The sequence below is a fragment of the Monomorium pharaonis genome, chromosome 7, assembly GCF_013373865.1.
Source record: "Monomorium pharaonis isolate MP-MQ-018 chromosome 7, ASM1337386v2, whole genome shotgun sequence".
Classification (NCBI taxonomy): Eukaryota; Metazoa; Arthropoda; class Insecta; order Hymenoptera; family Formicidae; genus Monomorium; species Monomorium pharaonis.
In genome coordinates, this window is record NC_050473.1 from 5727489 (window position 1) to 5740615 (window position 13127).

A 13127-nucleotide genomic window follows, 5' to 3' on the forward strand; every position below is an offset into this window, starting at 1 on the left:
TGCCGCGTCTCTCATGTGTGTGTGTGTATGTTGTATGTGTGTGGGACTGCGGGTAATCATGAACTTCTCCTCGCGCGCGCGGTGAAGGCTAAAGGCTCATTTAGAAAGGAAATCCGTACATCGCGGGGGGGATAAGTTCGTGAAATTTTGCAATTGCAAATCTCTGGACGACGGAACGGACAAGTGCCTAGGGATAATTTGCACGTAAACATTATTGATTGCCCCCGAATTCGATATAGAGAGATATGCTGATTTATTGTGGCAATTCGTACAGCACCAAAATTTTTCAGGGACATCTTGGAAGTATTTTATAGGAAATGAAAAATAAAGCGTTTTGTTGCTATATCTGCAACTGCATTTCTGAAACAACTCTGGATTAATAAAATATATGTCTACGTTTTTCGTCCACAATTTGAAATCTTGTAGAAATGTTGCTCATTGAAGAAATGTGCAACCTTTTTCAAGTATTATTAAAATGGCACCGCTTCAATAACTTTTTGCTAATATTTATTAAAGTCCTATCAGAAAAAAACTATAATTGAACTCGAGCGAAAAAACTATTGGAAATTATTAGAAACCTACGTGAATCCATTTTATTAATTTAAGTTTCAATAATTTTTTGGGCAAGATTAATACTTCAAAATATTTCAATAAATATTCATCCCATAAAGGATCGATTGTTCCAACTTCTTGGTAAACTTACCTATCAGATAAATATATATTTGTCTTTATTTATTTAAGAAAAGAAATGAAGATAGACACATGCTTACCTGGTAGGTAAGTTAATTTACCAAGAAGTTAATTGGAACAATCGGCCCTATATTCGAGAGAAACTTTACAATACCGACGATAAATAATCAGCAATCAATAACGTAGGTCACTATAATGCATTTACCGAACGCCGTGCAGATTCCGTCCAATCGTTTTTCCATTAGTTCCAATGTTCACCGGGGGAGGGCGTTGTCCGCGTTCTATGTTTCCCCGGACCGCGCCAACGATCCGCTGTCTGCTTCTCCGCTCTCCAGCGTACTCAAAGTGTATTCGAGTATACGTGGACGCAGTCGCTCGCATAAAAAGCCAGTGGACCGTCGCGTGGCGTCGCGTCGAACCGTCGAACGTCGCGATTCTCGTCGTGCGTTGAAGCGTCACGTCGCTCCCGCCGCCTTTGTCGTCGTCGTCGAGGAGCTCGGAGCGCCTCTCCCGAAATCGAAAGAGAGAAAAGCCCATCTGCTCTACGGTGGCAGCGCGTCTTCGTTCGTAATCATCGTCGCGACGCACAGCGACGCATCTGCGATCGGAGACGCGCGTTCTCGATCCTCTCTCGTCGGCGCGTCATTTCGGCGTCTCGGCGTCGGGACGCCGTGCGAGGGTATAGAGTCCTGCAGCCAACCAAGAGATCATCATTAGAATTTCATCAGGTTCATCCGCACCCCCCGCGGGAATTCCGAACAGAATGGGGACGTTCTGCTACAACTTCTCCAAGTACACACTGGCGGCCATGAGCCTCGTGTTTTTGGTGAGTCCACTGTACTCCGCGCGCGCGTCTCAGATCGATACGTTTCTCTCCACCCCCGGGCGAGCTTTTTCTTTTATTCGACCGAAGAATGAATTCCAGCTTCTACGATCGACCGGCGTATATTCGCCATTAGAATCCAGTCTTCGTATCTTCGTGTCCTTAATAACACGTGTGTTTATCGTCGTACAAAACTTGGGGGAGTTATGCAAGGTTCTTGTTTTTGTCATAGCTCTCCGCCATTATCGCCGATGCCCTTACTTTTTGGGGAAAAGGGAAGGGATGGGGGTCGCTCACGCCTCGATTCAACAGCTAATTTTATGGAGCGCGATCGATGCGTCGGTCGAGTCAACATCGTCCCGGGAAACCTTCAATTTTAATTTAGATTTAGCGCCAATTCCCTTCCTCCCTCCTCCCTCTATACTGGGGAAAAAATGTGCGACATTTGTGATTGTAATTTCACGGTAAAATAATTATAGTCAAGAATATCATTTTTATAGATAATAATTATTATAATATCGGTAATAATAATCATATGTTTATAGTGAATGCTCATAATTGTCGTTTTAGGTATACAACTTAGAAGAGAAGGTGTTATTATGGCCACTCCTATTATCTCTGCCATTAACTGATGAATTCTAGTAATTACTTATGGAATCACATTTGTTTAATAGCCTGCCATTATGAAGTGACGCTAATATTACAATACACAATAGCCAACGTTTGTTATAAGGCATTTTTACTTTTGAGAATTTAGAAAGTTATTTTTAAGGTACATTTTAACATTTAATTACACATCCTTTCTTATTTTTTTCAAACTTAAACGCATTATTACCCAAATGTATGTACACCCGAGTATTTTTTGTTATTTAACTTTTTATTCGGCTGTATACATCTCGAGTTGTACAAAATTAAATAACGACATAGAATTTTGTTAGTCACCTAAACGTGCTGGTAATATAATTACTACCTGATATTATAATTACTACAATTTTTTCTCTCGATATTTGTAAAAAAGATTTAATTTTATTATATATTGTGGTGGAAAGTTGTAATCACGACTCAAAATGACAACTCACGTAGGTGCACAATCATGCGAGTCTTTTTTTTTAATTCACTGATCGATCAATCACATTATGCGCAAATGGAACTTAGCTCTGTAAAAGCTGCATTTGCTCGACTAATTAATTGATGAATTAAAGAACTCGCCTATCACGTCTATGTACGATGAAAGAATCAATGATGTCCGAAAGCGCTGTTTTTTTAGTAGATAGATATATATTATAGTTTTTCAATAGATAGCGGGCTACTAGGCCTATTCTCTATAATCTCTGTAATTAAAAGCGTCGAGGGTCGTTATCATTATAATATTCTCGTTGCAGAGATGTGATATATGCAGGGGGAGAATTTTCTCGTAGAGTTTTACTTTCAGTCGTGGTAAACTAAGAGGAAAAAAATGACTACAATTATCAATACAATACTATAATTACAATTATAATTTTACTATAATTTATTTTTTATGCTAACTATATTTATAGTTGTTTCAACGACGCAAATTATAACTATTAATTATTATTACGTAAATATTTTTACCATTTAACGTTTGACACTTTATTATATTTATATTTTTGAAATCATCATAACTTACATTAAAATATTTTTATAGTTGTAAAACTGTGAACTCTTTCAAGAGAATATACCTATTTTTAAAATATTTATTTATGTAATAATAATAATAGTTATAACTATAAATAGATAGTTGGCATTGAAATGATTATGAATTGTAGCTTATGGTAATTGCAATCTTTTTTTTCTATCTCAGTTGTTGGCACAGAGAGCAGACGCGTAACTCTTACGCCATAATTACCGCTATAAACACAAGGTTATTATTACCAACATTATAGCAATAACTATAAAAATGGAGCTTGACTATAAATAGTTGAAAAAATCTTTTTGAGGATTGAGAGAATTCTAACAACATACTCAATTTTGATTTTTTGTGACAATAAAATTTTTCTAGCACGTCACATGAAATTATAATGCGACAAAGTACGCGAAAATAGCTCCTTTTTGTAACTAATTGCAAATTCTTTACAATTATGATATAACGAAGCAATTTAAACCACCAGATTCGTATTTATTGTTCAAACACTACGACTAGTCCCGTTCTAATATTACTTTGTTGTTGAACGGTGTGTAATCACAACTATAAATATAACGCAATAAATCAATGAGATTTCTCCGATTCTAATTTAGATAATACAAGAGCGCAAGACGCGAGAGATCGTCAGGGAATGATTAAAAGAGAATTGGGATCATCTCGCGAGAAGTGATGGTGTTACGCGCGATTTTCGACGATGACGAAGATTGAGTAAATATTAATCCGAGCAACGATTCGCGGCCGAAAACCCGTGCGACGTTTATCTCGTGACGTTTTATTGACTGACTCGGAATCCACAATTTCGTAATATTCATCCTAGACGATCCATGCGTTTAAATATAGTCCCGCGCGGATCAAGAGAACGCCAGAGCACGTTTCCTCCTACGAGCATTCGGCCCACACTGCGGCCCAATTCCCTCTATCCGTTTCCCCTTGCAGACGCGGTATTAACGAAGGAAGGAGCCTTCCGAGAGTCGGCTGCACTTCACTATATTTGCTTGTAATCGCTGTGTAAACAAATTCGAAGGTTCCGTCGCTTTTACGAGACCGTGTTATTCGATCTAGCTCGGAGTATCTGTGATACTTTATTCCTGGATAAGCCAGGTCTGTCGAAAATGGATTTGGTTTGCTGTAAATTTCGCCGGCAAAAAAAGAGAATAGAAAACAAGAACATGTAACAAATACAGATTAAAATGAGACGAGCATTGTTAAGTAAAATTTGATACTGGTTTACTTATATCAAATTAAAATTAAAATTAGAATTAATTCAAAAGTAAAAGAAATATGATTTGCCAAGTGAAATTTGTTATTTCATGAATTAAATGATATTTTGTAATATTTCTAGCAAATAGGAAAACACACAACATATAACATTAGATGCCATGTAACATAGATGTAAAATTATTCTACTTACACGTTATGTAGAAATTATAACTGTGTTTGTTAGGTTTTATGGTTCACGGCAGTTTATAGCTTCAAGAATACTAAGCTTACAGATACATATAGTTTAAATTTAAAGTAAATATGCATCTTAAACCTTACATTTCTATGTTTAATAACTTTTTCTTAAAAATATTATAAAATTTGCAGTTGCATTTATTTGATTATATCCAAATAGGAATTATGTATTAAGTATTCAATTCTATAGAGATTTTTTATTGTAAGAATTATTCCAGGTAATCGTTTACACAATAAATGACTGGGCGATTATTCTCGGGATAATTGAGTTTCGTGTCGACAGACGAATCCGACAGCAGAAATCGAGCAAAATTTCCCATTTATATATAATATTTATATGGAACAGAGCAAATTTTGAAATAGCAAATTCTGCTTAGTTTTTATATTAATAATATGCTCTCACATTTAATTAACGGATTCTGTTATATTTCTGCCGTTGTTTTCTGCGGACAATATTTATAGCAGACATTTTGCCAAAATTTCTTTGTATTTAACTAGGATTGAGCCAATAAATTTCAAGATTACGTCTACATGAATTATTTATATGTTGTTTATGTTATGTTTACACGAATCTTTGTCATGTTATACACGTTTAAAACTGATATTTTTAACAATTTTAAATGTTTTAATGTTTTAAATTTAAACGCTGTTTGAAACAAAATCTTTTTTAAGTATTTAAAAAACAGACAGACTTTAATATAAATTATTATGAATTGGATGACACAATACGGAAACAATTGAATTATAAGATTACTATTTTTACTATTTCTGATGAAATCTGAATCATAAATACTATGATCCATTGATTCTTGTTTACATGACACATAAAACATAGCTTACATAGTGCATAAAATAGATTACTTATATTTTACTCGTAAATGCCCAACCCTAGGTTTAACTATCGAAGGTTTTGTGCCCGCTGGATACGCCTGGACTCGCATGATCGCGTTACGTTGGCGTTCCTCGAAGAAGAAACGTCGGTGATCATCAAGATCGCGGTGGATAACCGCGATCGGTATTAGCTCTGATATTAGCGGGATGGAATCCGCTTCTGATTCATCGCATCATTTTTAGTTGTTGCGCGCGCTCTTACATTAACTCCCGCGTTATAGCGTTACAGAGATCGCCTATTCTTGCCGCGCGGAACGAGAAGAGGCGTTACGAGGGGGAGTTCCTCGCCCATTTCCGTTTTACGGCAGAATGCTTATGCACGAGTAGAAATTTTGCAGCATTCAAAGTCAAACCTTGACGTTTTCCCCTTTGCGAGGTCAAAATCCTCTTAGAGCCGGAGAACACCTTGGTGTTCTCTTGAAACCTTGTGTTAATAAGTGGTTCGCATGTCTTCAGTTCTTCACGCAGAGGAAATCGATATACATTCTATCTCTAAATACTCCATAAATTAGGAACTTTAATAGCTTTGAATATTCGAAGCTTCGAGAGAATTTGAAACTTTGAAGTTTCAAACCTTCAAAGTTAACTTCGAACCTTCGAACCTTCGAGGTCGATTTGAAGCCTCGAAGCTTTCGAATTCTTTCGAAACTTCGAATATTCGAAATTGTCAAGAGTAACAGCTCTACTCTAAATCCTATAGAGTAGAAATTGAACAATTATTCAAATGGTCAGCGACTCTAATAAAAATAAAACTTTACACAAGACTGAATAAGATTCCTGCAGTGATTTTTTACTCTTATTAGAATGGCAAGTCATTTGAATAATTACACGAGGTTAATCTCTCTTTCAGAATGATATGTCATTCTACGGGATTTAAAGAGTTTCTTCGTCGAGCGGGAAGACCGGTAGGCTCCAGAAATTCCGAGCTTCCTTCTCACCTCTGCCAATATTTGACTCGTGTAGTGCATTAATATATGTTTATTTTCGCTCGTGTTCGTTTGTATAAGCTAATCGACTAGCTCGCGAATGGAATGGTGTTCGTGGAGAACGGTGCTGGTACTTCGAACGGCCAGGGACGGTTTTTTTCTTTTTCCTATCTTTTAACCCACGTGAACTCAGCCGTCTGTAAACCGACGTTCGGTACTGGAAGAGAGACGCGCGGCGGGAAACCCCGCGATAATCCACGCGCTTAAATGCAAGCTGCCGCATCTGGCGGACAGACAGTTTCATTGTATACGTCCCTCGTCCAGGCCCCGTGCGGTTCGGTCCGTAAAGTGGTTCGTTAGTCACTCTCGTCCCGCAACGTCGGGACTTGCCCGAATGCCAGAGAAAATCCCTTTGTGGACTGACTCGCTGTCCTACGCCTTTGTCTCACTTGAATAAACCTCAGGAATAAATTATGAATGGAATTAATCAAGAGAGAAAGCGCATTATAAATAGCGTTTCTCGATCTGCTAATTATGATTCCAGAACGAGGACGAACAAACGCAAATGTCTTCCACCTCTCATTGCCCTAGGGAAATTTTTCTTAAAATTTTTTGTATATATAATTTTTCAGAATATTTTATGTAAATCTATTAATAAGGAATAATAATTTTTTTAAATTTTTACACAGTTTATAATTTTGCTTAACTTTTGAAGATCTTCGGATTTTTAAAATATAGATTGGAATATTTTTCGGAAACGTTAAGAAAATATTGCTTACATCTTTTCCTTATTTATAGAGGTATGCATACCTGTATGAGTTCTGAAGTATTCTGAAAACTTATATGAAATCTGAAGTCTTAATTTTGAAGAGTCTTTTAGACGTGTGTTAATGCACACTCTAATTTGAATTTGAATTAATATAAATTGATTCATAGTACATAATTAATAAATATATAAAAAATAATATAATTAAACAATTTATTTCTAATTGTTATTGAGTGCTTACCCATTACGACCTTGCGGATATCACTGAGAAATATAATACGGCAGCTAAAGAGTTAGGATTTTTTTTTTCAGAAATCTTTATAAATGAAAAATATAAAAAATTCTTTAAAATATTATAAAATGTTCTTTAACATGAGAGCGAGGTATACAAAAAGAAAACGCTCGTTCACGATCATTTATGTTTCATTCAAATATGTTTACAAAAAATTTTAATTCTCAATGCGAGATTTAGTCATTCGCTGGCACTCGTTCTCATCAACTTGGTATCAACGTTTCAATTACCCATTTAGTGTATCTTTTACAGGTAATCTCGGTAACGGTGATCACCCTGGTAGCATGTATGCTGTCGGACAAAACGTACTTAGTATCGATCGCCGAGGAGGGAAATAATTACGAGGCAGGCCTGTACATTCTGCTTTGCACCGGTATCCTCATGTTGATCGTTTCCATCCTAGGCTGGTGCAGCGCCTTCAAGCATTCTCGATATTGCCTGGCCACCTTCTGCAGCATTATGCTCGTCATAGTTGTCGCGCAAGTCGCCTTCGCAGGCTGGCTTTACGCTCATAAAGACCGTCTGGACGAATTGGTGCGATCTTCCGTGATAAACACCGTTAAGGTAATTCCCCCTTTTTAATTATGAGATGTTTACTGTGCGTTAAATTTAATGACCACTTCTACATGAAGTGAATGTTGTTGGATAATTTTATATTATTACAAAACTAATTAAAAGCTTTTCTACAATAATCAAATGAAGGCAGCTAAATTTAAAGGAAACAAAAAACTTCTTTCTTCTTATTTCTTCAAACCGTTTATTACATAAATGATAATTTTTTGTCCAAACATATAATATTATAGATATAAAAACAAAGTTACAGATTTTGATTAATATTTTAAGAACTCATTAAGAAAAAATAAATCTCTGAATTTGTTTAGTTTTCCAGAAAACTTTTTTATATATTCCGTTTTATGTTTGATTCTTGCTGAAACAAAATTGTTCATAATGTGACGCTTCTGACATAATGATTTCAAATATAAATTAGATTTTTTTTTAAATTTGATTCCTTTTTGTAGGAAACCTTGTATAAATTGAAACCTAGAGTTGAATATTATTATATTCTATCGATAATTGCATATCAGTTAGTAAAGTAATCGCAAAACAATGTTATCTGCAAGCGAAACTGGCTGATTATTTTGAGGATTAGGCAAGTAAGTTATACTTTTAATTTTTTTTTAATAAATCGACGAGGTATAAATGTTCTGAGAAAATTGATCAATTGAAAAATTTTTTAAACAAATAACAGATATTTTCACGATTTTTTAGATTAGATAAAAATCCAATCACAGTTTATTGAAAATAAAACCATCGAATAGCTTGGAAATCAATGAAAAAGATATATCTGTCCATCTCTTTTTGGATAATCTATTTATTTTTACACGTTTTTGTCCTAAATAATCATAAAAATATTTGTTTGTTATTTTTTGAAAGAATAATTTGATTGAAGAGTTTTTTTAATGCATTTATACTTTGTCTATTTATTAAGAAAAAATACAATTGTCTAATCTACTTACTTGTCTAACTTCCAAAATAATCAGTTTTGTTCGTAGATTATGCCTATACTTTTATTTACTTACCTACGTATGTTACAAAAATGAATGTATCCAATGTATTTTTTTAGGACGAGTACGGCGAGATCCAATGTCGCACGCAAATCATGGATACGATTCAAAACACTCTCGAATGCTGCGGAGCCAACGGACCTGCGGACTGGGCCGGCAGCAAGTACTCGAATCAGGAATCCTCTCAATCGCAGCTTACTTTTAGCGTTTCAGACGCAAACACGTTCAAGATACCAAAATCCTGCTGCAAAGATCCGAATAGTGCTGCTTGTAATGAAGGTCGCCAAATGAAAATTGCTGGAGTCGTGAGCTTTGCGATCTACAGCGAGGTAATGTACAGCGAATTTGTTTTATTATATTATTAAGTAATTATTTGTCATTAAAGAAGTATGGCACGTACAGTTTTTATTATTACATTTTACATTTTTATTATAATTTTTGATTTATTATACATAAAAAATTACATTCAATTTTTTAAATGTTTTTAATTACTTTTCTTTATTTTGGAAAAATATATATAATATATTCTTCAGGAAGTTCTTTAATTTTAAAAGGTGAGGCAAGTTACATAATTTTTCACTTATATATCTTTTAACGTAAGAGCTTTTGACATGTTACCTTCAAAATAATAAAATAAATTATATATATAATATAAATATATAATATTATATATTATGTAATATATAATATAAATAATAAATAAAATATATAATGACAAAAAATTTTAGTAATAACGATAATTTATTCTTTATATAAAAATAATTTTTTAATATTATTTTGTTTGTATTAATATCGAAAACTTGAGAAAAATGTTTATAATAAATTATTTATAATTTCCGCGTAGTAACAAACACATTTTTACTAGTATTATGACATTTTTTTCACATTTTATTATCACATTTTTACTAGTATTATGACATCATATTTAAAGGGATTATGATAATTTAAATGTTTTAGACTCTTACACAAAAATAATACGATAAAATATCATTTTTTAAGTGTTACGTGTTCTATATGAAATTTTTCCAATTTTTTCTTATAAATAAGTTTTTTCAAAATTCTTATTTTATTTGCGATAAAATTACTTAAAATACTTTTTTCTGTAAAACTGTTTCTCTTAATGGTGTTTTAGAAATAGAGAATAGAATATGTCAACACAAAGAAATTTTGTTGCAGGGATGTATGGAGAAGTTGGTGACCACGTTAAAAAGTCAAACTTATCACTTTATAGGTGGAGCGATATTGGTTTTAGCTCTAGAAATTCTTAGTTTGATACTCGCTTTAATTTGCTGTTGCAAAGGTGGACCATCAGATAGATACAAAGCTTAAATTGACTCATCACACAAGAATTCTTCCTTTACCAAGTGTCCCACAATAACGGTATAATACCAAAAATAATCAAAATTTCGTTTCTGTGCCAATACCAGCGGGTACTTGGCAAATTGTGTCTTGTGTTTGGTCACGTAGGACTGAGATATTTATCGCACACATTTAATGAGTGATCATTTCTTAAGGGTATTATTATTTCTTATAAACTGGTAAGCGTTATTTTGGGACTAATTTAAGATCTGACATATAATAACATATTTTATTATCTTACTTTTTTGTAAATAATTTAATATCTCTTTTTTAGCATATATTTTACAAAATTTTTACAATTTACTTACGCACACGAGTGACTCATAATTGCAGAAATAACACATCTGATTTTCACAAAATTATTGTTTTTGTCTTAAAAGGGTACAAAGATATAACAGATATTAAATTAAAATATAACTGTATGAAATGTTTATTGACATGCGTAAATTTCAAAGAAATATTATGTCTTTACAAATTGAGGCTATTAAATAGAGAAAGTAATCAGATGTTTCATAATTATTTGCATCCATTGGAGTAGACGTATGTGTGACTTACATTGATGCAAATATAATTACTTAAGATATATGTAATGTGCATATGTATATATATATAAGCCTTCCAAAATTTGAGAGTGTGACAGCAGGACTGTAGGAAGAAGTCTGATTAGATAAATGCTTCCTATATAATTTTAAATTCCGACTTGATACGAATTTGATTGATCTACTATTAATAGTATATTTTATATTATTTTTATTGACTATCTCAGTTTGTATATTCATACCTGCATATTTTACAAAACTATATACTGGAAAAGAATCTTGATTTTATGAACATAGAAGAAGTTAGTGAATTTATATATAACATTCGATTTTACTGCCAAATGCTCTTTTACACAAATATACGAATATGTTTCCAGTTTAAAGACTTGTGTACATAAGCATTTAATATCTATCACAAAGTACCTACACAGTTAGGATTTCTTCGGGCCAAAGTAAGAAACCAAACAAAAACGCATTGCGTTAATATGAAGTAAAAATTGTTATGTTTTAAATTGCATAATAAGGTATTGAAAATATTATTTTTACGACAAAAATTATATTTTGTGTTACAGCTGATATATTTATGTAATGTATTATGATAATTTTATGATATTCCGCATGACATTAAGTTGCCAATTCTTTTTTTATATTAAGCTTATTACTAATAGACTGAGGGCCATATTTTCACTTGACTAATCTTAATAAATAGTGTAACTTTAACAATCTGAGTAAAAATCTCGACGAACGATCAAATATCAGTTATCGTATCTTACGTTGACTAACATTTTCCTAGCGTGTTAATCTTGCAAATCAAAATAGGGAACATGCACCTACTAACGATACAATCAATCTAGTACTTTAACTTACTGCAGCGATCGTCATAGTCTAGTCTGTAAACAATTAACTTATCGATCTACTTGCTTTAGTCCACGCGATATATATGATATATATATATTTTATATATTATTTTTATATATATTAATGATAATTTTCTATAGATTCTATGAGATATAGTAATAACTGTTACCAATCGAGTTTACAAAAACTACTTCTAGAGTTTACATATAATAATAATATGTTCGATTTTATATAAATTGTATTAATTAATTGTATTAATTGCAGCACAAATTTATACATCAAGGATATTGCTTTTTTACGTAACGTTTTATTTAAATTATATCAATATTTTTTTTTGATACCAATCCATGACTAAATTCAAATGTCTTCAACGTTTAAATTATATCTGACATGCTACGTAATACTTAGCTTCATTGATGTAACACAAGAGAAACGTGTTGGTTGTGTACAATAATAAAAATTAATGTTTGCAAACATTGATATATTTTGCTGTTCCTAATGTACGTTTTATTAATTAAAATTTTTGTGAAAGTTAAAAAAATTTATTTTAAGTATCTTGACAATTGTTATAAGCAAAAGTTCAAACAAATAAAGCAAATATCTAAAAAATAAATTGTATGATCAAATCTATACTTAAATTACGATACAATATTTTTCACGCCTTTGAAGACGAATTAAATTACTGGCGAGCAAATTATCGATGTTATGTAAAAGTTGTAAGAATAATAAGAATACGCAAGAATAACTGTTATATACATGTAAAAATATGAGACTAAGTGTGACAACAATATGTACGTTGATTAAAAATCGTGTATATTTTTTCGAGTATTATACTCCGATAGACACATTGTGCATAATAATGGCATCATTTCTACGAAAATTTTGCGATAATTACGTTTAGATGACGTTATAATGCAGTAATGGTTTTGTCATGATAAAATTTCTGAATAATATTTGTTATTATAAAAATTTATTTTATATATAAAATATGTCCACATATTTTTTTTTATTTAAATCTATGTATAGGAAGAGGCGAGAGAGAGAGAGAGAGAGAGAGAGAGAGAGAGAGAGAGAGAGAGAGAGAGAGAGAGAATTGAATAAAAGAAGATAAATAATTAAAAAATAATTAGAAAAAACTTCGGCCTTATTTTTTTTAAATAAAATTTATATATAAGATATTATAATCAAAAATTAGACGAATCCAAATTTGAAGTATAAATATTTTACAATCATTTTAAAGTTACTTAATTTAAAATTACTTTATTTAAAATTTCACCATGTTAACTATATAATATTTCAT

The 13127-nt window shown here is 32.4% G+C and overlaps 1 protein-coding gene across 1 annotated transcript; it reads left to right on the forward strand.

The window, feature by feature from the left end:
• Positions 1-763: 763 nt before the first annotated feature.
• On the forward strand, positions 764-12440 carry LOC105834314 (CD82 antigen). The gene is made up of 4 exons (XM_012676707.3): positions 764-1516; positions 7759-8070; positions 9131-9400; positions 10248-12440. Exons 1-4 carry the CDS (start codon positions 1454-1456, stop codon positions 10398-10400), a joined length of 798 nt encoding a protein of 265 aa, XP_012532161.1. The 5' UTR covers positions 764-1453; the 3' UTR covers positions 10401-12440.
• The last annotated feature ends 687 nt before the right edge of the window (positions 12441-13127 follow it).